The sequence below is a fragment of the Taudactylus pleione genome, unplaced genomic scaffold (genome assembly GCF_031769625.1).
Source record: "Taudactylus pleione unplaced genomic scaffold, aTauple2 ptg001683l, whole genome shotgun sequence".
NCBI lineage: Eukaryota > Metazoa > Chordata > Amphibia > Anura > Myobatrachidae > Taudactylus > Taudactylus pleione.
The window spans coordinates 425,379-450,952 of NW_028286080.1; the positions used below are offsets into that span (position 1 = coordinate 425,379).

Genomic DNA, 25,574 nt, shown 5'->3' on the forward strand with positions numbered 1-25,574 from the left:
CCTTGTGAACGGACCCCTACAGGCCGTGTCATAAAACGCACACAGTACTGTACCACTTCAATATACTATAGCAAAATAAATCCTCTGCTACATCAATGCCTGGGGCCAGTATATACTGTATATCATACAGCAGCACCATACGCACTAATGGCATTAAATCATGCACCTGTACGTAGGAGACTTATGTGTCACATGGAATTGTCACCCTGTTTTACATATTCAAGTTTTTGAGAGCACATTTCAAATACTGTATATTATAATATTTTGATAGCACTTAATTATACCTCTGTATGCAAAGCGTCGTTCTTACTGATCCTCATTGTGAGCTAATTTATAGACAGAAATGCAAAACTAATGTGTAATACTTGTGAGCTATTGAAGTGGAATCACATTTTAAAGGTACAGTGCTTGCATTTCAGTTACGTCTCATATTATTATGTTATCGCATAGGCTCAGATACTGTAACAGGGAAATTCTGGAAGCGAAGTGCTGTAAAGAGTAGAGTTCCATTGGTGTATCTGCATTCTATGGTAAGATGCCGTGAAGGAATGCTCAGATGCATCCACAACGGTCAACCACCATACCGGGGATTTTCCCTTGAATCACTTCTGCGTCATCATTAAAATAAAGCATATTAATTGAAGACATTTTAGCTGGGGAGCAGCAGGGTCCGGTAGGACCTTTACTGCTGGCCTGATTAACAACATGAGTGTGAGGGAATTTCTGCAGGAACTCAAGTCCGCATTCTCCAGAACAATAATTGGCTTTGTATTGCTTTGGTGCAATAACCCAATCCCATCCAAAAGCCTCAAAATCAACTGTCAGTGGGTAGCGACAGCACATCGTTTCCGTCGAATGCTCATCGCAGTCAATTCCAGAGTCTCTTCGGAACCGCCTCGGAGAGTCTATGACCTTGACCTCCAGAAATGGAATCTGGTGGAAGGAGAGGAATAAATAGTTAGTTTCAGTTCAAACAGGCCTATGGGCATGATATAAAAGGTAACAGAACTGGGCATTAGATTTTTAAAACTAGTACTACTTGACATTATGGACCTACTGTGCCCAAAACGTTTTATTTCTATGTGTGCATCTCAGTGTTGGATTATAGCCGGGGCGGTTGCCCAGGTCCCACCACACACATGGGTGGGCACACACATGACTGCAACCAATGCCAGGAGACAATGAGCTCAGTCCTCACATTACTCTCTCCTATATCTCACTAGTGCCTTTGTCTCACTCTTCACTCTATACCCGCAATGGGAAATCCAATAAGCCCGTATTTACCAAGCTGAAGGAACTCTTCTAAACTAACGTCATCTTCAGTTTTGCAAGTGGGAGAGGGCTCTTTTCAGATTTCCCTCGTTGTTCCTCAGCTGCCGTTCCTTCCCCCAGCACTGTGCCCTGCCTCCCAGCACAGCTGATCCTGGAGCCGATGCTCGTGATCGGTACTGTCCCCACAGCCAGCCAGCACTGTCTCACCCTGGCTCCAAGCACTACTAGGGATGGACATCGGAAGCCCATCATAAATGATGGCTGGGCTTCAACTATTGAAACTTTCGACACCATGGTAACTAACTATCGCATTAAAAGTATTCGATGGTAAAAACTATTTAAATGACTGGTGGCAGGGGGCAGAATCCACTGTGAACGGGGCTGGAGCCTCGCGGCACCCCCATTCACCTCACTGTGGGTGCATGCCCAGCACTCTCCGAGATGCTGGGCTGCCCCCAGGCTCCCCCCTCGGCATCTATTCTCGCACTGCTCACCCCCTGCTCTGCAGATCTGGCAGCAGCTCCCGCAGAGCCCGTGTGATATCTGTTTTTTGCTGCTGCTGGATCTGGCACGTGCACTGGGGCTGCTGGAGGGATGCAGAGGAGCAGTCAGCACAATGCAGGAAACTGCCTCATAGGGACAGTTATAGCTGTTGGAGGTGATAGACCACACCAAACTTGTAACAGTAAAACCCAGGGGTGTATTAAGAGAGGAGGGGGCCCGTCTGGGGCCCCACCTCCTCTGTCCCTAACGGCCGTCAGCGGACTGACCACAGCAGTAGACTCTGGGCACTAGCCCGTGCCCAGTCTACTGCGCAGGTCACTAGGAAAATGACGCGGCCACCATTTTCCCGGCAATTTCCCCACTGCACACGCGCAAAACAGGAAAATGGCTGCGGCCGCTATTGTCTAGGCGTTTTGTGCAGCGTTGCGACACCCGACTCGGGTCTTCGGAAAGGTAAGTATTACAAAATATCGGTGCACGTTGTGCAGTGTGGGCCCCCCTGGACCCAGGTAAAACCCCATGTTGGACTTCCTGTTTTTGTGCTTTGGCATGGTATTTGACAATCTTCGCCTGGCTGCTGCCGCTACATACGTACAGAGAATATGCAACAATATAATATATAATATACAACTCTATCCTGTACTATTCTATAGAGTTATTCAACTGAATGGAGGATAAAGTATGGAATGTAGCCACAGTGCCCTTGCTTCTGGCTAGCAGGGGGCCTAGAACGTCCCCCTGCAGCCAGGATCACTACTGTGCCGCTGGCGGAGCATCAGTCGATCCTGGCAGGCAACCTGCAGTCTGTGCCGCTGATTAGAGCGTCACCAGGACGCTCCAATCCGCGCTGCACTTACTGGTTCCGCTGGCCCTGCCCCCTCCGTGCAGAGTAATGGGTACTAAGGGGGAGGTCCATCATAGGGCGCTATTTAGCCCTGTTATGGCACTGAACAGACTTTCTATTCCACATTTGTGTTAGCCTATCCTGACCCGGCTCAACCTTTCACAGCCGAAGTCGATGCCTTAGAGGCTGCAGTTGGAGCTATATTATGACAGAGGAGACTGGGAAGTGCCTGTGATAAGTCCATAATAAGGATCTTTCAGCAGAGACTGTGTAACTGCTTCTACACCACCATCATGGGGGATGATGGTGTAGAACAGGGATGGGGAACCTCCTGCCCGGGGGCCTTATAAGGCCCTCGGTATCATTTGGTCTGGCCCTCAAAGCTTTTTTCTGCTAGCCTCATCTGGCTAGCTGGGTGCCTAGAATGGCACCCTCAGCCAGAATTTATGCAGCCATGCTACCTGGAGCGTCCTTAGGATACGTCAGACGGTCACACTGCTGCCCTTACAGCTCCCCGAAGCATCCTCAGGAAGTTCCGGGCATTGCTGTAATCACCGCCGATTGAGCCCCCGCCCCCGTGTGACATCACGCGGAGGGGGCATGGCCTAAACCAGGCCCACAAATAATGTTATATATATCAAAATGGCCCTCGGCAGAAAAAGGTTCCCCACCCCTGGTGTAGAGAGTGGAAACATCAAAAGTAACCAAAAAAGCATTAGCAGGTGTGTTTATTGCCACAATGAATTTGTAATTCCCAAATAACCAGCAATAGACCTTAACGTATGGCTGCAGGTAAAAGTCTGCTATCTGTGTCAATGGTTGTAAGATGGACCTCTGACCGATATGAAGGGATGACCAGGGGGGGTCCAGCAAGAATTTGTGTTCTTGGGCAAGGTGTACAAAATGGAACAGATCATGTGCCTCATAGGCAAAAATGAAGCAGTCATATCATCTATGCATCTATTCAGCCTCTAGACCAGAGGTTTTCAACCGCTGTGCCGCAGCACAGTAGTGTGCCGCGGGCGGTTGTGAGGTGTGCCGCAGCGCTAGAGCCGCCGGTCACATTAAAGAGCTGCGGCCCGGGCAGCGCTGCCACTGAGCTCCTCTGGGAGGCTCAAGGGCACGCCCGGGCCGTGACCTGCCTGAACGCGGCAGCGTGACCTCACAGGTCACGCATGCCGCGTTACCTGCCTGGCCTGCCTGCCCGCCCCAACAGAGTCTCAGCCAGTCCTTTCCTCCCGCTCGCAGCCAGCCAGTCCTTCTCTCCTTCCCGCCTGCGGCCAGCCAGTATTCCCACCTTCGCCAGCGGTTAGCCACCCCTTCACTAACTCCTGCCTGCGGCCAACCAGTACTACCCGCCCGCGACCAGCCACCCCTTCTCTCCCACCCGCCCGTGGCCAGCCAGTACATCTCTACCTCCAGCGGCCAGGAAGCCCTTTCCTCCTAGCCGCCCGCGACCAGCCAGCCACTGCTGACAGCTCTGCACCGTGGGAACCTGCAGCCGATGACAGACAGGTAAGTCTAAAAAAATGTACCTTTATTTTTGATGTGGTAGCCAGTATGATTTGATTTTGTGGAGAGCAATGTGTTGTTGTTTTTTTTGATTGTTTCTGTGGGGGTCCTTGTTATTTTTTTTTTCTGTGGTTGCCTATGTTATTGTTTTTCTGTGGGGGGTCTATTATTTTTTTTTCTGTGGGGGCCCATGTTATTTTTTTCTGTGGGGGCCTATGTTTTTTTTTTGTGGGGGTCTATGTTAATTTTTTTCTGTGGGGGCCTATGTTTTTTTTTTCTGTGGGGGCCTATGTTATGTTTTTTTTATGTGGGGGCCAATGTATGTGTGTGTTATATCTTTGGGGCCATTGTATGTGTGTTTTATTCCTGTGAAGGCCAATGCGTGTTTTTTTATGTGAGAGCCAATGTGTATGTTTTTGCATAGGTCGCGCACGCCGCATCGCCGGATGGTGTGCCTTGGCAATTTTAAAATCTTGCCTAGTGTGCCTCGAGTTGAAAATCACTGTTCTAGACCTTCCCAAAGCTATCAGGCTATCAACTTTATCTTTCACGGTATCCATAGAACTTATTAGGACCTATATTTATGTGGAATATTAGATAACTCCCATTTTGTTTCCTTGTCATCTTAATATATAAAAACAAATGTCCAGACTAACTGACTCTTCAACGCCCAGCCAAACCCCTTGACCCAGAAACATGAAATTCAGGTAGTATATTCTTTCCATGATCTAAGCAACCGCTAAGCAGGGATTTTTTTAAATTCGAATCCTAAGGGGGAGAATAGAGGTAAAATGTTTCCTGCCCCTGTGCATTGTCCTGACTGACTGACTCATTAACGCCCAACCCAAACGCCTGGACCTAGAAACATGAAATTTGGGGAGTATATTCCTTCCATGACCTAAGCACCCACTTAGCAGGGATTTTTCGAAATTACTCTCAAAACACTGAAAAGGGGTACAATGTTTTTGCTTAATCGAAGTGATTGGGTGACAAAGCAACATGGCCCAAGTGCTGCGGGACCGTAAGATCACTGTCTGGGAAGAGAGTACCATGGTGCACAAGGAGGGTTTTGAGGCACTGAGCAGAACCCTCAAAGACATCAGGGGCAATGACGGAGTACTAAAAAAAGTGTCACCGTGCTGCTAGCTTGAGACTAACGGCAGACTGTATAGTACCGAGGAGAACTCAAGCTGATGAAGTTAAGGTGTGCGTCAAGGCATCGTATCTGTGGCCCCTCATCTAGAAACTCTCAGGAAGAATATGAGGGACCACTTGAAGGACGATGTCTCTGCTGGACAATTCTCTTAACTCCTACTCAAACTAGGGGATGGAGAGTATCCCGAGACCACGGGAAAGGTGACCATCCCTGCAGGTCTAGGCATAGTAGTGAAGACCCTAGCAGACCTCAACCCAGGATATACCCTGATATTGCCAATATCCAGAAAATGTCCGAGGACCGAGCATGCCATTCTGACCCCCAAGAACAACATGGCTGCCATCATTAATGACATTCTGTGGACCTGGTAGTGCAAATGGATGACGGGGTCCACTACACTGTAGAGCCCACAAGCTTCTCCTCAGTGTGTGGGTTCCAGTTATGTTGCTGTGAAACATCAACCCGCCCAAACTCTGCAATGGAATCAGGCTGCAAGTAAAGGCCCGCCACAGCAAAGTCTTCAAGGCCACTGTGTTCACCGGCTGTGCTCCGGGGGAAGCAGGTGTTTACACCACGCATACCACTTATACCATCAGAGTACCCCTAATGCCGCATATCCACGTGCAGATAGTGGAACGGAATATACGATTACAACATTGTAATCGTACAGTCATTCCTCATCCCCTGCAGTGCCTACACTGAACGATATATCCTCCCTCGTCCCTGAACATGGCCAATCTGTCGGTATCAGCAGATTGACCGTCATGTTCAGGCGATGATTGATTTCGGAAACGACCAGCGGGAGCGCGCATCCCTGGTCGTTTCCGACATTAAACTGCCCAATTTATGCACGATCAATGAGCGCCTGAACGATTACGATCTCGTAATCGTTCAATCGCTCATTGATATCTGCAAGTGGATACGTGGCTTTACAGTTCAAGAGGCTGCAGTTCCCCCTCATGGTCTGCTTTACAATAACCACCACCAAGTCCCAGGGGCAGTCGCTGAAGGTGGCAGGGGTTGATTGGAGGGAGGACTGCCCTAACCTCATTATGTGACCTGACTACTCTGTGCTCTGCCTGCCCTGAAATCATATCTGTACCTGGTAATTCTTCACTATAATGCATTACTGCCTGTTACCATCACAGCTGACCTAGTATACTCAGCAGGTGCTAGCTTGGGGCTCAGTCACCAGTATACCGTATATCATTACTGTTTCTATGTAAATATATACAACCATGAACATAACACCTGGGGCAACAGACCACCGGTGAACAGACTCTGCTAAATGGGTAAGGGGGCTGCCAGTGGCATATCTGTAATGGGTCCAGGGGGGCCCCGCACTGCACACACTGCACCCATATTATTTTAGACTTACCTGTCCGTGGTCCCACGTCGGGTGTCTGCGCTGCTCAGAACACCGGAAAATGGCCACCGCGGCCATTTTTCCGGTATTGTGCGCATGCGCAGTAGACTCCGGGCATACTCTAGTGCCCGGAGACTACTAAGGCTCCGGTGGCTGGCTAGCCGCGTCAGTCAGCTGCCGGCCACTGGGGAGTGCACACGGGCCCCCTCCTCTCTTAAGACGCCCCTGGGGGCTGCTATAAGTGATGACCGGATGCTACAGTAGTTCTAGGGATTACCAGAAAACTGGGTCATTCATTACACTTCCATCAAGTGGCGTCAACTTTTGAAGCTGCAGCTCTCCAGCAATACTGTCTGGCAGTGGTAAGAAGAATCTTATCACTGGTCCTGGCCCTTTCAAGTTCAAACATGCTTACTGCCCTGGAAGCTCGGACTTAGGCTTCCAGCTGCAGATTAATGAAAAGTTTCTAAAATGTAAATAAAATAAATATGCTTTTTTGTTTTTAGATTCTGTAAGAACTTTGGACCTCATTCAGAGCCGGACGCTATTTGCGCTCGCTCGTTCAGAAAAAAGGGGTGGCTATTCAAATGAACCGTTCGCCCTTTGAGGTCTGTTCACGCCTCTAGGTCTGAACGAGCGAACCAAACATGCGGTCATTTTTTGGAAAACTACACCCCCTGGCCGCTCGCATCCTACGTCATGTCCGCTATTTATTAGATTAATCGAGTACATCGACCAGCGTACGAACTGCTCGCTATTCTTGTGGTTGGTTTTTCCTACCGCAATCTTGCGAGCAGTTCTGACTATAAAATAACCCAGTGACGTGGTCAATGACGCTGCTGTATTAATTATGCACACCCATAAAACGCCCGTTTTGACCTTTAAGCACGTCTGCGTTCGGATCTCCACTCCCCGTTTTCAAGCACCTTCCCCTGTTACCACCCACATACGCCTCCTGCTGTCACTCAAAATAGCAGGCATTCGCTATTTAGCGAACAAAAGATTTTCGGCTGCACTGCCTGGTTCGCGCATGCGTATTACGATACGTACGTACTACGCATGCGCAGTTGTGCAAACATCGCTCGGAACGAACGAGCGGCCGCTTATAAGCGGCTCTGAATCAGGCCCTTTGTGCTTTATTTTATATAAGATACTGGTACTGCTGCTCACAGGTGCCATGGTGCCCGTAGCATGCCTATAATACGGGCCCACCCCTCCTCCTTACTGAATTTGGCTAAAGTGGGCGTGGCAGCCGACTCTGGAAACTGGCACTGTGTGCATATGCAGTGTCAGATACCTTAGAAGAGCCTCTAACACAGTGGTCAAGGAACAGGGGTAAATTACCCCACATCAGGTAAACTGAAATTCCTGGGGGTAATGGATGCAGGGCTGGAGGTGCACGTGAACCGGGTGCGCCGCTGCACCCGGCGCCAGTGACCTCCAGTCCGGCGCCGCAGGGAGGCTCTAAGCCGGATGCCCACTGAGATGTTATTACCAGCGGGCGCCCGGCTCCTTCGCTGCAGCGCTGCGTTAGCCGGAGGCTATTCTCTTCTGAACTCCAGCTTCCTGCTCTCCCCATGCGCACTATGGGAGAGACGACATGACATCTCTCCCATAGTTCCGAGGAGCAGCCGGGCGGACAGGACGGCGGCGGATGCAGGACAGGGGATTAAGGTAAGTGGTTTTTTTTGTACAAGCGGCACTACCGGGGCATAACTATGGGGGCACTACTACAGGGGCATAACTATGGGGGCACTACTACATGGGCATAACTATGGGGGCACTGCTACAGGGGCATAACTATGGGGGCACTGCTACAGGGGCATAACTATGGGGGCACTACTACAGGGGCATAACTGTGGGCACTACTACAGGGGCATAACTATGGGGACACTGCTACAGGGGCATAACTATGAGGGCACTACTACAGGGGCATAACTATGGGGGCACTGCTACAGGGGCATAACTATGGGGGCACTACTACAGGGGCATTATATGGGGCACTACTACAGGGGCATAACTATGGGGGCACTGCTACAGGGGCATAACTATGGGGGCACTACTACAGGGGCATTATATGGGGGCACTGCTACAGGGGCATATCTATGGGGGCACTGCTACAGGGACATAACTATGGGGGCACTGCTACAGGGGCATAACTATGGGAGCACTGCTATAGGATTTCCTTCCTTTCAAATCAAGGGGGTAACATCGGCGTATCTAAATATATTTTGGGGTATAAGGTAAAAAAGTTCCCTGACCCCTGCTCCAACAAATGTCTCCCACAAGATGCCATACCATAGATGTAACTCGCAGGCACAACGGTTAGCACTACCGCTGTGGCTGTGAGCTTACCTTAGTACATAGCGGGGATATTTTCATTCAGTGCCATCAGAGGTGCTTGCCGACAATCCGACCCCCGCATCGTATCATCCAAAGTTTGACCATCTCTCCAGATGATCCTCTTCCTGCTCCATATCAGTCCTTCAGGGATGTGTTTAGCAAGAAAGCTGCTGAGACTCTGCCTCCTCATTGGGAGTGGGACTGCTATAGATCCATTACCTGGGAAAACGTCTCCTCGTGGAAGAGTCTACCCTTTCTCGCTTCCAGAGACCCAGGCTGTAGCTGAATATATCCAGGAGAATTTGGAAAGCGGGTTTATAAGAGTATCCAAGTCACCCGCAGGGGCTGGTCTTTTCTTTGTCAAGAAGAAGGATGGAGGATTAAGACCTTGCTTCGATTATCGGGGGTTCAGTGCTATCACCGTCAAGGACCGGTACCCCCTACCCCTGATCTCAGAACTTTTCGACTGAATAAAAGGGGTGAACATTTTTTCCAAGCTAGATCTTCGCAGGGGCCTATAATCTGATCAGAATCCAGTCTGGGGACAAATGAAAGATGGCCTTTAACACTCGTGATGGCCACTATGAGTACCTGGTCATGCCTTCTGGATTAAGCAATGCCCCTGCTGTCTTCCAAAAGTAGAATACATGAATAACATCTTCCGGGACCTGTTATAGCACTACGTGGTAGTGTATTTGGATGACATCCTGATATTTTCAGAGTATCTAGCAAGTTATCGCAAGCATGTATGTGAGGTGCTGTCTCGACTCCGGGATAACCAACTCTGGAGAAATGTTCTCCAGAAATGGAAATGGCCTTCCTGGAATACATAATTTTGGGCTCTAGGCTTCAGTTGGATCCTGAGAAACTCACTGACATTGTCAATTGGCTCAATCCTATGGGGTTGAAGGCGATACAAAGCTTCCTGGGTCTCTCCAACTTTTACCACCAGTTCATCAGAAACTACTCTTCTATCAAAGCTCCTATCACAGCCCTCACTAAGAAAGGTCAAGATACTAGAGAGTGGCCACCTGAAGCGGAAGAAGCATTTGGCCATCTTAAGCAGTGTTGCATATCAGCACCCATTCTAAGACAACCCGACTGTGATTGGCCTATCTTCCTGAATGTGGATGCCTCTACAACTAGGGTTGGGGTGGTGCTTTCACAGTAAGATGAGAAGGAAAATGGTACTCTTGTAGATTCTTTCCTTGTAAGTTTTTGGCCCCGGAGAAAAACGATGCTGTTGAAGACAAAGAGCTGTTACCCATCAAGCTGGCAATACAAGAGTGATGATATCTGTTGGAGGGGGCAAAGATTTCCGGTGACTGTTTACACTGACCACAAGAACCTAACATATCTCAGAACAGCTCGACTTCTTGAACTATCGGCAGTCCAGGTGGTCGTTGTTCTTCAATCGTTTCAACCTGGTTATCACCTACCGGCCAGGCATCAAAAATATAAAAGCCGATGCCCTGTCTCAGACATTTCGTTCATCTGAAGCGGACGAACTTTGGGAGGATAAATCCATTCTTAGGGGCCTATTATTCATCAACACTAAAATAACGGTTTTAAAGGACATTTTCCTTAATTACCGTTATTTTAGTATTCATGAACACACTTAACACAGGAGATATCACTGATATCTCTTGGCTAAGTCCACCTGTGTTAATTTGTAGAAATTAGGCTATTCATCAAATTATATGGTGTTACTATACAGCACTCTCAGGTGGCGTATAGCAGATTACATTTACCTGCTGTCAGCGTGGGAAGGTCCTCCTCGGCTCGCTCTGTTGCTTCCTGGTCCCTCCTCCAGCTCCGGCTGCTGCTCTGACACTATGTTCTACTGGCAGAACACAGTAAAGGTTTTTTCATCTTTACTGCGTTCTGCCTGGAAAACACAGTGTCAGAGCAGCAGCCGGAGCCGGCTGCAGCAGACAGGTAGGTGGAGGACAAGGAGGAGAGTGGAGGGGGGACAACACAGAATTACCACAGCTGTAAGCAGTGCTGCGCATGCACCGATTTTGTTAATGTAACGGCGCATGCGCAGCATGGATTCCAGCAGCGGTAAGTTAGAGTAGATAGGTAAAAGTATCTATTTCCCGAAAAGCTGTCATCACAAAAATGACAGCTTTTCGGAATAGATACTTATGGAGAGGAGGAATGATGAATTCCTCTGGTAATTAGGTAGAACTCCATGCGAGTTCTAAACCTAATTACCTCCATTGAATTTTTAGTAATGATGAATAGGCCCCTTAATCCTGTGTGCTTTGTAGCAATAACCAGCAAGATCAAGGTCCTCCAAGGAAAATGTTTATAACACCCAAAGCTTCTTCAGTGGGCACATTTGTCACTATCAGTGATCATGCAGATGTTAAAAGAACTTTGGAGCTATCCTGAGGAGCTATTAATAGCCGACAGTTCATCGAGATGTCAAGGATTTCGTGGCAGCCTGTCATACCTGTGCCCAACATAAGGCTCCACCACACTCTCCATCAAGTTCTTTGCTTCCTCTACCAGTGCCTGGTCATCCTTGGATTCACATCTCCTTGGACTTTATGACAGATATACCTCCCTGTCAAGGGTTCAATACTATCTGGGTGGTGGTGGTGGACAGATTTCCCAATGCTGCTCATTTCGTACCGCTAAGGGGTCTACAGTCACCACCAAAATTGCCAGAAGCATTCATAAGAGAGATCTTTAGGTTGCTCGGGTTCCTCAAGGACATTGTCTCTGACTGAAGGGTCCAGTTTACCTCTAGATTCTGGAGAGCATTCTCTTCAGCCTACAACCCTCAGAGAAATGGGCAGACAGAGAGAGTAAATCAAGACTTGGAGAAGTTTATTTGGATTTATGTTTCTGCCAATCAAGATGATTGGGTCTCTCTGCTACCATGGTGTCACGGTTCTGTTATTCTGTAGATCCAGCCCGGGACCCTTAGGTATGACGGATGTATTTTAGGAAACGTGGAGGCTTAATGATACCTTGGCTCATAAGTATAAACAGGAATGAAGGCACACTCGTGATGATGTAGGAACCACAGACTTGTGAGATGCATGGATACTGAACTGGAACCAGAGTTAACAGACCAGGCACAATGGGCGACCCATCGCCTAGTGACCTGTGAAGGCCAGCAAAACCAGGGATACAATTCAGGGACAAAGGTGAACTCTGGGACTCAGAACAGTATAGTACTGGTAGACTGGAACTCAGAACTCAGGCCAGGAATTGGAATCTAATGTAGTCAGAGGAAACTGTAACCCTGGTACTGCTCTGATGTAAGACCTGGAACCAGTGAGGAAGTCAGGATAAGTAATACAACTTACTGGACACCTCGGTGTACAAAATATATACTGCACACTGAACCCTAGCCCTGGAACCAGCACCCTTCTCTAACTAGCTCAAGACAATAGCACACAGCACAGGGAAACCAATACAGGGTCAGCATAATAGTATAACTAAGTAACCTGAATAATCACAGAGCACAGTGTAATACAATATGGTACTTACATGCACTGTCCCAGCAGCACTGATGTAGAGCGGAGTCATACTAGTGGCAGATAGAATGAAACCCGCGGCTGCACACTCTGGCCTAGTACCCAAGAGAAGCAAGTCTGTGTGCAGCGTGGAAGCTGCGGCGCTGACAGGTAACGATACACAGCGGCAGGTGGAAAGCAGGTAGCGGTATACATACACTCTGGCTTAGTGGAGTATCTGAAGTAGGTCTGTATGCAGCATGGAAGCTGCAGTATAGGCAAATAGTATGCAGGTAGCAATAGAAAATGGATGTCCGAATGCAGCTCGGAAGCTGCAACACTGGCAGAAAGACCAGCAAGTCGTCCACAAAATAGCAATGGAAGTCACAGGAGACATGATATCAGAACACAAGGAATGAATCCTGGGAAGGAAACATGTTGTTCAGCCAATGTGCTGACTCCAGGTGCAGATTTAAATAGCAGACAGACCATTCCCATTGGAGCAGAGGATCAGGTGACCACTGCTGAGCTGCTCAGCTGCATCAGGTAATTGCAATGGAATCTTTCTGCATAGGCCTGGAGACAGCAATGAAGGAGCATCTGAGCTTGTCAGAAATGCTGAGATCCGGATTCGTCACACAAGGGCTGAATTTGCCCACAATAATTTGTTCCATGAAATGTCGGGTCACTCTCCGTTTTTTTTTCAGTATGACCTGCACCCAGTGTTACCAGAATTGCCAATCTATCTATCAGTATCCATCCCAGCTGTTAGTACTACTGTGTTAAACACTTTCTCAACATCTAGAAGGAGGTAAAGAGTAAGCTGAACAAAGCTTTGTCACGGTACAAACTTCTACCAAGTCCCGACGGCTTCTGCCGGCTTCTGTGAGTGGGCGGTCACGGCTCTCATAGGACGTGCTCCACTCTGAATGTGATTTAAAGAGCCAGGTGCGCACTCTGGTGCCTAGTTTGAAGTTCCTCCCTATTTAAGGACAGCTCTGAGCACTATTCAGTTGCCAGAGTATACTGTAGGCTCCAAAACCCTACTCCAGCGTTCTGATCTGTGATTACTACTGCTCGTTCCTGACCTTGGCTTTGTTTGTGACCTGCTTCCGTCTCTTCCCTGGTACTGCGCTTGGTATTCCATGACCCACATGAGTCTGTTGTCTAGTCCGTTAGGTTCTGACCTGGCTTGTCCACTACATTGTACGTCTTCATCGTACTCTGCTCCATCCAGAGTACACCAGCACCTGTATTAGGAAACCAAGTCTTTGGGCCATGACCTGCGTGTCGGACACAGCTAAGTCCAAACCTAGCGGGGGTCCCTGGTGAATAGCATCGGCACGTTAGACTCCGCACCTCAGTACTAGGTCTCGCCAATCCCGAAATATGGATTAGCACCCATTACCCGTCTGTGAGTTGTGACACACTGATACTCATTCTCTCACAATTGGAGGCTATACTCAAACGGATGATTTGCACCTACAATATAGCTGGTACAAGTTTCGATGGTGCGACTGATGTTGGCTTCTAAAGACGGTCAAGGTGGGCGTCTCAGTCCTTGCACAGTCAGACGCATGCTTTGTACACCAGGGGAAGGGCTGATACTAGCACCAGTGTATAGTCACAGACAACATGTCACCAAGAATCAGGCCCCCAAGTGTCTTAAGCATCTTTAAAGTCTTTCTAATGGTTAGTGCAGAATGTTTATTGTGTCTTTAGGGTAATTGCTTTAATCTGTGTTCTGTGTCTAAGACGTATGTTTACAAAGCGCGCACGTTTGCAAATCTTGAGCTCAAAATTTAATGCTGCACATAGGGGCCTATTCAGCAAACGCCGAAAACTGAAAGTTTTCGGAGTTTGCTTGCGAGGACAAGCGTCATCTTCAGATGGTGCTTGTTCTCGGATCCCCGATCCTTCCTATGGGAAGGAGTTCTGGGGATGTGAAGAGGGATCCGAGAGGATCCCTCCGCCACCTCCTCACTCCCGGGGGGCGATTCAGACCCGGACACAAAGCAGCGCACTTTCGCTGCCATCAGGGGCAGGGTATGCAATATCCGCGATCACACGGCAAGGCTTAAGGATGCCCTCTAAGTCTTAGAGAGCGACGGCAGATTGAACGCACACCGGTATAAAGATGCCCACTTTTCTTTCTTAGCGCACGTTATCTCCAGGAAGTGTATGATTAATCAGTAACATCGAGAGCCATCGGAGCTGCACGCAGCGCTTGAGGTCGACCCTACCCCACCGCAAGCACTGCGATCACTGCAGGCTGAAATACAACCAAGCAACGTGTACAATGACGCTTCCATGCTAATTATACACACCCATAAAACGCCGTTTTGGTGCCCAGACGCGCCTGCGTTCACAGCACCACTCCCCCGTTCACAAGCACCTTCCCCTGTTACCACCCTCAAACGGCGCTATCTGTCACTCACAGTAGCGTCCAGTCTGTGTACTACGAGCGCATGATTCCCGAGCACAGTGATTGACTCGTGCATGCACATATTGATGTATGCGCAGACGGACGACTATCAGCCATGGCGTGCGTGTGCGGCTTAGCGTCAGGGTCTGAATCAGGCCCTCTGGGCTTTGCACTTAGGGGGAGATGTATCAAAGCTTGGAGAGAGTTAAAGTGCCAGTCAGCTGCTGTCATTTTTCAAACCCAGCCTATAAAATTGCACTTTATCTCTCTCTCCAATGCTTGATAAATCTCCCCTTTAGTATTAGTATTGCTTTAAATTTTGAGGTCAAAATGGAAGCTCCAGCATGTTATAGCCTCTATGTGCCCCTAAGTTTGAATGGATATCTTTAGGAGGAGAAGTAACATAAAAGCTGCTTAAACGGGCTGGAGGCGTCATCCCAGTATGCCGATGGTCTAAATACCGGTGCCGAAATCCCACAGGTCAGGATCCCGGCACCAGTATCCTGACCGTCGGCATCCCGAAGGTAAGTATTGGGGCGTTAGGGGATGGTTAGGGTTAGGGTGCAGGGTTAGGCACTAGGGGGAGGTTAGGGCTCAGGGAGGGAGAGTTAGGATTAGGGTGTAGGGAGGGGAGGATAGGATTAGGCACTGGGGGGGGTTAGGTTTAGGCACCGGGGAGGAAGGGTTAGGATTAGGGTGTAGGGAGGGGGAGGTTAGGATTAGGCACTAGGGGGGGAGGTTAGGTTTAGGCACCGGTGAGGAAAGGTTAAGGTAGGGGGGGTTAGGAAAACACTTACCGTTAGTTCCTATGGGGCTCTATTTATTAACATTATTTTGACTAAAATAAAGTGAAAAAGGCTGTTTTGTGTTGTCTCACACTTTTCACATTATTTTAGAATCACCTATAGTTATTACAGGGCAATTGGAGTGGAATTCGTAAAATTCTACTCCAACCCCGAAGCATCACTTATTTTTAGTAATCAGATCGCATTTCCCATAATTGTAATGGGAAATGTGATCCAACCAAAGTTACTAAAAATGAATTGTAAAAAAATATCGGGGAAAGCCCTGTGATAATAACGCCACCTGGAAGTAGTGTTATCCAGAGTCTCCACCGGTTACCAGACTCCTGCCCTGCTCTAACGGGGACAGCAGAGCCGGGAGTCGGTCCCAGTAATCAGCTGTGTGGTCTAAACAGACCACAAGCTGATTACTGCAAAAAAAAAAATTGTAAAAAAAAATGTATTTACTTACCTGACTCCAGGGACCGGTGATCCGGCCTCCGGTGATGACTCCCCTCCGGTCAGCTGGTCTCCCATAGTGCACTGCGGCCCGGTCATCAGGTGATCGGGTCCCAGTGCAGTATGGGAGATCACCTGATCGGAGGCATTTAGGACATCACCGGAGGCCCGGATCATGCAGGTAAGTGTAATTAAGGGAGAGGGGGGTCGCGGTGGTGTGTGTCCGCGATTGCGAGGGTGGGGCTTAGCGCCGGGGGCGGAGCTTAGCACGGGGGGGGTGCGCGGGCACTGGTCACGGTATTTTTTTTTTCGAAAATACCGTGACTAGTGTGTAGAGGGGATTCGCAGGGACAGAGCTTTATCGCAAGCTCTGTCCCTGCAAGGGATTTGTAGTAAATCCCTGTGATATTGCCTGAATTCGCAATGCGAACTCAGTCGATAATATCACACTACAATCTGCATTCAATATGCGGATTGTAGTAAATAGAACCCTATGGATGTCGGGATTCTGGCTGTCGGAATGCCACTGTCGGTATTCTGACCAGCGGCATCCCGACAGCCGGGATTTCATACCCAACCCGCTTAAGCAATACAGTAAACATCAGTGTAACCACACTGTAATCATATCACAATAGTACTAACTGTTATAAAATACCTACCAGCCCGTTATCATTGTTGGTAACAACAAGATTGTCTTCATTTGCGCCAAATGCTTTAATTTCTATGCCCAGATTGGATTCAGGTTGCCTCAGCCAGTTTTGTAGCACAGTTTTCACATCGAAGCTCTGCCAAGTCCCAGGACCGGGGTTCATCTCAAGTTTTAATGCTCGGATTCCAGTGTGTCTTATACCATCATTCAAGGGCTTAATGAGTCTCAGGATTTGTACAACAACTGTTGTAGGCTTTTGGACAGGCTTTAAATATATCCATAGCTGCGCCTTCGAGATTTTACTCAGCTGGATTTTAGAGCTCAATTTGAAAAAGCAACATTTCGTCTTCCCGGACACTGCAGCAATAAAATCAGCTGTAAAGTAACACAAAAGGCAGACGTTACAGAGCTATATCCATTAGCACGCCGGAACATTAACTATAGATAAACTACTGCATACAGCAAGAACTTCCTACACAAGTACTGCACCTCACACTTACCGTAATCCAACTCTTTGGGGCTTACGTAATAGGGTACGAACTGGTGCCGGCCGCTGCGGAAACCCCTGCCAGTCTTTCCGTATTTTTTAAAGCGGCAATCATTTCAAAGGCAAAACCAGCTTGGTTTTGCCATTAAAATGATTGCCGCTTTAAAGATAAAGGGAGACTCTCAGGAGCTTCCGCAGCAGCACCAGTCCCCACCTTATTACATAAGCCCCCTTATCTGAGATGTTGTAACTGTTACATTTGTCAAAATTATTTGGGGAACATTTCATTGTTTGAATAGTTTAATATTCATTTTTTTTTTTTTGCAAACTGGTAATGATGACCTTTAGATTTACGTTCCAATGGGCGGGATGTACTAAAGTGAAATATGCAGTAAAATGAATTTTTTCGGGGGGTTTTACCCAATTTGAAAGGGAAGCAGGCCCTGCAGGTGAGCCCGCTGAACATCCATCCCCATAGCATAGGCACCCCCAGCACTCACTTTAGTTACACATCTGTCTGCAAGTGTACAGCACTTTTGAGTCCCATTGGGAGAACACACTATATAAATAACATTATTATTATTATTATTATTATTATTATTTTGTTAATTAAAACGTAAAGGGGACAGGCTCTGAGAGACATAGAAAACATGAGTAACAGTGTATATGCTACATATCTAGGGAGAAAGGGGTGTCCCATGGCACGTGGCCAGCAGAATAAAGGACCCTTGTAGAGATCAATGACAAAGTGCATGGCCCCTCCTCCTAACACACCATTTCTTCCCTAGCGGCTCTTCCTCATCACGCACTGCGTTTCCAAGCAGCTATATGCATATTTTTCTGATATCCGGGAATGAAGGCAGTAATTAATGCTACATATGGCATAATATGAAGAATTTAGTGTGTTATAATAGGAACTGGGGGCACTACAATGTGGCATAATGTGAGCTGGGGGCACAACAATGTGGTATAATGTAAACTGGGCACTGTGTGGCATAATGTGAAATGGGACAGTATGTGGTATAATATGAACTGGGGGCACCATGTGGCATAATGTGAAATGGGGGCACTACAACGTGGTATAATGTGAGCTGGGGCACAACAATGTGGTATAATGTAAACTGGGTACTGTGTGGCATAATGTGAAATGGGACACTATGTGGTATAAAATTAACTGGGGGCACCATGTGGCATAATATGAACTGGAGGCATTGTGACCTAGGGCACTAAAAAAATGAACTAGGGAAGTACAATAGGGTATAAATAAAGGAATTAAAGGAACTAGGGCACTACAATGGGGTAAAAAAATAACTAGGGCACTTCAGTGTGGCATAAAATTAACTGGGGGCATTGTGTGACATAATGTGATCTATGGAACTACTATAGGGAATAAAATGAAGTAGAGCATAAATAAAGTGATAAACGTAACTAGGACACTACAATGGGGTATAACATTAACTAGGGCACTACAATGGGGTATAACATTAACTAGGGCACTACAGTGGGGTATAACATTAACTAGGGCACTAAATGGGGTATAATATTAACTAGGACACTACAATGGGGTATAACATTAACTAGAGCACTACAGTGGGGTATAACATTAACTAGGGCACTACAGTGGGATACAACATTAACTAGGGCACTAAATGGGGTATAACATTAACTAGGACACTACAATGGGGTATAACATTAACTAGGACACTACAATGGGGTATAACATTAACTAGGGCACTACAATGGGGTATAACATTAACTAGAGCACTACAGTGGGGTATAACATTAACTAGGGCACTACAGTGGGATATAACATTAACTAGGGCACTACAGTGGGATATAATATTAACCAGGACACTACAGTGGGGTATAACATTAAATAGGGCACTACAGTGGGGTATAACATTAACTAGGGCACTACAGTGGGGCATAAAATGAACTAGGATACCACTATGGGATATAACATACCCGTGGAGAAGGGTGTCTCTTTAGAAGTATTGTGGCCCCCTACAAAACGTTGCCACGGGGCCAACAAAGTTCTACTTACGTCCCTGCATTGAAGAAACAATTTGGCTTTGTCCAAAAATAAACAGAAATTTTCCCAGCAACAAATTGCCCATAATTTAGGCACCACATGAGAGTAAACCTGATCTGTCTCTATCACAAATTATTTCTGCGGCCAATCGACTTGAAGATAAACTCATGTGAAAAAAAAACATGTGTCCCGAATCAGGTGGCATTTTCCATTTTGGGGTGAGACCAGTGGGTGCTATACTTTAATTGCGTAGAGACTTTAATCACTTGAGAAATTGACCATAAGCAGATCTTGTTTAAGGCAACAGCTGGTAAAGCAATATCAAAATAATTACATTCTGCACATTTCTCTTTTAGTTATATTATTTGTTTGACTACAAAACGTCCGCAGAAATCAATCAGCATCTATCTAGCTAACTATCTATACAGTACACACCTGCAAAGTCACGCACACATGGCCACACGCACCTGCCATTACTACTTCCAATAAAATACTTTTGGTATGCCTATACTTGGTCGTGAAGCGGAGCAGGGCTGAGCCTCTGGATGGTGTCCAGTGCAGGGCTTACACATCGAGTTACCTGTTTCTAAGAATCACAGATAGTTCTGTATGTAAGGTAACGAGCTCCGAGTACACAAGCTTGCCCTGCCACAGCTGCTGCCCGTCACGTCTACAAAATCATAAAATGACTTATGGCCATAAAGTTATGTAAAGCAAAAATTGCTGAGGCATATTCCGCTGCATGATTACAACGTTTTAGATGCTTTGCATAGAAAAGCATTATCACTTAGACTTAGTATTCTATATAAGCAGCTGACTTTCCTGCCAAGATAACAGATACATTCCATTCTAAGACTTCCAATGTTACTCAACAAGCTATGATTTAGAACTGTTCCCCTTTTAGCTTTCCTTAAAGCTGTACTAGCGTTGTTAGGTGTTTCATAAATTTTTTAAATAAACATTCATTATGTCGACAGTTATGGTGTCGATATTGTCGAAGGTAATGTGTTGACATTCTCATAATGCCGACATTAGGGTTAGGCAGGGCCGTAACTAGGGTAGAGCGACCAGTGCCATGACACAGGGCACCGCAGGGCAGGGGGCGCTGTTTGGGCCTGTCAATTTTCCTGTTTATTATCATTCTCACTTGTAGCTTCCTCTTGTTTTATCCCCAGCATCTCCTGGCCTCCCCTATCTTTTCCCTGGCCCTTCCCCATGAGGTCATGGCCCTTTTTAAGGTGTGTTATCTCCCTACTTAAAAATAGGGGGGCGCCAATGCTCTTTCTGACAGAAGGCACCAAAAAGTCTAGTTACGGCTCTGGGGTTAGGCTGCAGTGGGGGAGGGGTTAGGCTTAGTCTTTGGGGGGAGGAGGTTAGGGTTAGACACTAGAGGGAGGGGTTGGGGGTAGGCTGCAAGGGGAGGTTAGTGATAAGCTGCGGGTGGAGGTTAGGGTTAGGCTGCAGGGGGGAGGTTAGTGTTAGGCTGCGGGGGTAGCGCCCCCTGCCCAAACAGCATCCCCTGCCCTGCGGTGCCCTGTTAGGCTGAGGGGGAAGTTTAGGGATAGACTGAGGGGGAAGGTTAGGGTTAGGCTGCAGGGGGAAGTTAGGGTTAGGCTGCAGTGGGGGAGGGGTTAGGGTTAGTCATTTGGGGGAGGAGGTTAGGGTTAGACACTAGAGGGAGGGGTTGGGGGTAGGCTGCAAGGGGAGGTTAGTGATAAGCTGCGGGTGGAGGTTAGGGTTAGGCTGCAGGGGGGAGGTTAGTGTTAGGCTGCGGGGGTAGCGCCCCCTGCCCAAACAGCACCCCCTGCCCTGCGGTGCCCTGTTAGGCTGAGGGGGAAGTTTAGGGATAGACTGAGGGGGAAGGTTAGGGTTAGGCTGCAGGGGGAAGTTAGGGTTAGGCTGCAGTGGGGGAGGGGTTAGGGTTAGTCATTTGGGGGAGGAGGTTAGGGTTAGACACTAGAGGGAATGATAGGGGTAGGCTGCAAGGGGAGATTAGTGATAAACTGTGGGTGGAGGTTAGGGTTAGGCTGAGGGGGGGAGGTTAGTGTTAGGCTGCGGGAGGAGGTTAGTGTTAGGCTGCAGGGGGGAGGTTAGGGTTAGGCTGCGGGGGTAGATTAGTGTTAGGCTGATGGGGAAGGTTAGGGTTAGGCTGAGGGGGAAGGTTAGGGTTAGACTGCAGTGGAGGAGGGGTTAGGGTTAGTCATTTGGGGGAGGAGGTTAGGGTTAGACACTAGAGGGAATGATAGGGGTAGGCTGCAAGGGGAGATTAGTGATAAACTGTGGGTGGAGGTTAGGGTTAGGCTGAGGGGGGGAGGTTAGTGTTAGGCTGCGGGAGGAGGTTAGTGTTAGGCTGCAGGGGGGAGGTTAGGGTTAGGCTGCGGGGGTAGATTAGTGTTAGGCTGAGGGGGAAGGTTAGGGTTAGGCTGAGGGGGAAGGTTAGGGTTAGTCATTTGGGGGAGGAGGTTAGGGTTAGACACTAGAGGGAATGTTAGGGGAAGGCTGCAAGGGGAGGTTAGTGATAAGCTGTCGGTGGAGGTTAGGATTAGGCTGCGGGAGGAGGTTAGTGTTAGGCTGCGGGGGGAGGTTAGTGTTAGGCTGCGGAGAGCCCATAGGCTTCTATGGATACCGCCATCAGGAAGATGGCGTTACTCACCACATCCAAGTCCCAGAATGCATCACACTCCGGGGCTTGGTGCATATGAGAAATGAGCATTTAACCACATTTTTTGGCTTGCTGCATCCCGCCCTACATGAGGAATGTTGACACATCATACAGTACCACCCTCCAGGGCATTGGCACGTTGGATAAAAGTTCCATGGGGGTGGAGACAGAAATGCGGACTATTCTGCGCACTTCCAGATGAATCTCCTGCACCAAGGATACGGCTGGTGAAAATGCGTGTTGATAATGACGGCGGCTACTATCATAACCGGATGTAAACGCAGGCAAAGTTCCGTGGCTACTTTCAAACGCTGTTATACATGATTACATTCCCACCGCATTACAGCTTACAGACAGCTGGCGCTTAGCGTTTCCATTCGGATCAGATACAAGTCTAAAGCCTGACGCTGATTCCGCCATAGCTCTTTGGGCACTGATTCACAAAAAAACGTTCTTGTTGTGATCTCTTTCATAGATTCACATGGTCAGATGAATCCGACGGCATGACCAATGGCAGATCGTGGCCGTAAGCTGGGTACACACTATGCAATCCATTGCACGATATATCGTTCCGACGCAGATCGGGATTATATATCATTCAGATTGCATAGTGTGTACTCCCGATGGCGGGTGCCCACGGGTCATTCATCGCATCAACCCATCGCTGGGTACACACATCGTGCAGTATGTACCCGGCATTTCCCATATATTTGGATGAATATAATTATATATATATAATATATAAATATAATTAATGAGACCAGTTCAATGAAATTTATTTTTTTTTTCAACATGAAACTATCTCTGAAAAATTCAAAATGTTGCAGCATTTTGGGAATGGAGAATGGCCGGGCTCCCCGGGGTAAGGCATCCGCCATTGGATAAGAAGAGAATTAAATTAAATTGCGGGAATAAAGTTTCCCATACAAAAATCTGCCATTCAGAAAGAACACCAGCACAAAATGATAAACTAACGCTCATGTTTTCCTGTATACAGACATGACCCCTGTATGTTTCGTTTATTCCAAAAAGGTGCATTAAGCAATTTCAAATGTTTTAGTAGATTTTAGCCATTTTTACGTCCAAATTACCGGAAACCTTTTATCCGAAAAATAACCAAATTCCCCATAATAGATTCCATATAGATTCCAACTAGACAAACTAATTACTTTTAATTGCTCGTATAAATGTTGCATTTATATTTATTATCTTAAGTCAAGAACGTTAATAGATTTACTTTGACATTTCTACGCTATATACCACGAGTTGCAAAATATTATAATGAATACATCTGGAAAATATTTGACTTACGTTCGGTTGGCATTACGATAACTGTTTCGGTGGTAGCGTGATAATCATCCTCTTCTAGGGACCCCTCGCCACTTGCGTCTCGTAGGACGTCGTACTGGTCGATCATGTCTTGCAACGGCGGAGCTTTGGGCAGAATGGTTCTCAGACCCTCCTTGCTGATGTTAGGTGCCTGCTCCAGCCGAAGTTTGCTCAGTATCTGGGCTTTAATGACCTCCAGCCTGGACAGTTTGCTGCTCTGCCTCCAGGTACATGAGGTGCACGGGGTGCCCTTGTTAGTTGCTTGGTTGCTGCTCTCCAGTTGCACTGCAGGGAGCACTATCAGGAGGCACAGGTAAATATAACCACAAGCCCCGGCCTTTCTCATTTTCTCATTTAGTCAAACTGAAATATTTTGCGTTTCCTTCTTGTCACGTTGGGATAGGGGAGTCACTGGACTCTTTGCTAAAGTCAAGGGTAGAAGAGGAACCTGTCACACTAATAAATCATGTTTAGCCCATCTGTACTTTTATACTGCAACTTAAGTTACGCTTGCCTCATCAGATTCAATGATTGGCTTCTACATAAACAATTCATTCAGCCTGCAGAGCCTTCTGAGAGCCCTTTAGGTAGAGCTTCTGCAAGAGCAGTTTGTTGGAAGAGATGAAATGAGTTTATTTTCCATAACACAGATTATACATTTGCATAAAGGATATTTAAATGTACGGATTAGAGAATCCAAAAATATACTGCTAGGTTAATTGGCTCTTGGCAAAGAGTAACCCTAGTGGGTAAGTGTGTGAGCATGTGGGGAGGCATAGAGTGTAAGCTCCACTGGGGCAGGGACTGATGTGAATGGCTGAATATTCTCTGTAAAGGGCCACGGAATATGTGTGCGCTATACAAATAACTGCCAATAAAATAAATAGACGTATGTAAGTCTGGCTCCTATAAAAAGATAATAGGTGAATCTTAAGGTGCCCATACACTGTGCGATATGTACCTTGCGAAGCGATGGGGCATCCGACGGCCGACATATCGGGCGGTCCCCACACCCGGTGCGATCAGGTGGCCGTCATCCCGATATGCCGGCACCCCCCTCCCGCATAGCGCTGCATGAGATCGCACATCACATCTTCAGATCAAATAAACCTGCAGTAAGATCTGGGGGCGCGATGTACGACCCCACAGGTGCGCGCTCTGTCCGATAGCATGCCCATACACGGTATGATATAGCAGCGATATCGTACCAATCCGACGGATCGGCTGCTTTATTGCACCGTGTATGGGCACCTTTACTTTACCAAAGCACAACTTTCCCTCTATCCACAGAACTTCTGATTTTAGATATTTTATTGTAATTCTTTTCAACATAATTATAAGAATATGCCTTAAACTTTTTTATGTTTTCCACTCAACTAACAACCATTCAGAGATGTACGCTATTCCGGTATTTACGCAGTTAAGCCATGCACGGTCACACAGCGCCAAGGTACTTTTGCGATGCCGCATGCAGTGAGATTTCCTAAACAAAGTGATTGACAGTCAAAAAACACAGGTGCGTCCCTTCCTGCGTCTGCGATCCATTATGCCCCCACCACCATCTGCGGTCCTCCCCTTTATCTTCACTTACCTTCACAATGATCGGTGATCCGGTCATCTCCTCTCTGACCCCAGTCATCCCAGTAGTGTTGAAATGTTAATTATCATCATTTTGACTGTGTCGACCTTTTAAACCCTATTGACCGACTTAATAACCATTTGGACCTTTTTACTGTCCACATTCAGAACCAGTCGACCATCTGAATGTTGACCTTTAAACTGCTTCCATTTACAGTGTAGGGGGAGCCTGGGGGCAGCCCAGCATCTTGGAGAGTACAGGGTACGCCCCCTCAGTGACATGAATGGGGGGTCCAGCGAGACTCCAACCCCTTTTTAACGAGGCTTTGTCCCGTTTGGTGTGCGCAATGTCCCACATTCTCGAACAGCAAAGTTGGGGGGTATGGGTAAGTACTGGGCTCTTCACTGACTCGCTCGTGTGTACAACTACTCTGCCATACCACCGCCAATAGTACACACATATTTCAAGAAGAAAATATGCTGTGAAGCAATACTGGAGCAGGTTTTCCTGGATAGCACTGAAGCTGATTGCTGTGAAGCAATACTGGAGCAGATTTTTCAGATAGCACTGAAGCAGAATGCTATGAAGCAATACTGGAGCAGATTTTCTGGATAGCACTGAAGCAGAATGCTGTGAAGCAATTCTGGAGCAGATTTTCCGGATATCACTGAAGCAGAATGCTATGAAGCAATACTGGAGC

General features: G+C 47.4%; 1 protein-coding gene across 1 annotated transcript; it reads right to left on the bottom strand.

Annotated features, from left to right (window-relative positions):
* Nucleotides 1–289: 289 nt before the first annotated feature.
* On the bottom strand, nt 290–23,641 carry LOC148439587 (growth/differentiation factor 8-like). The gene is made up of 3 exons (XM_088464540.1): nt 23,278–23,641; nt 16,796–17,160; nt 290–933 (listed from the first exon to the last, which is right to left on the bottom strand). Exons 1-3 carry the CDS (start codon nt 23,639–23,641, stop codon nt 553–555), a joined length of 1,110 nt encoding a protein of 369 aa, XP_088320666.1. The 3' UTR covers nt 290–552.
* Nucleotides 23,642–25,574: the final 1,933 nt, after the last annotated feature.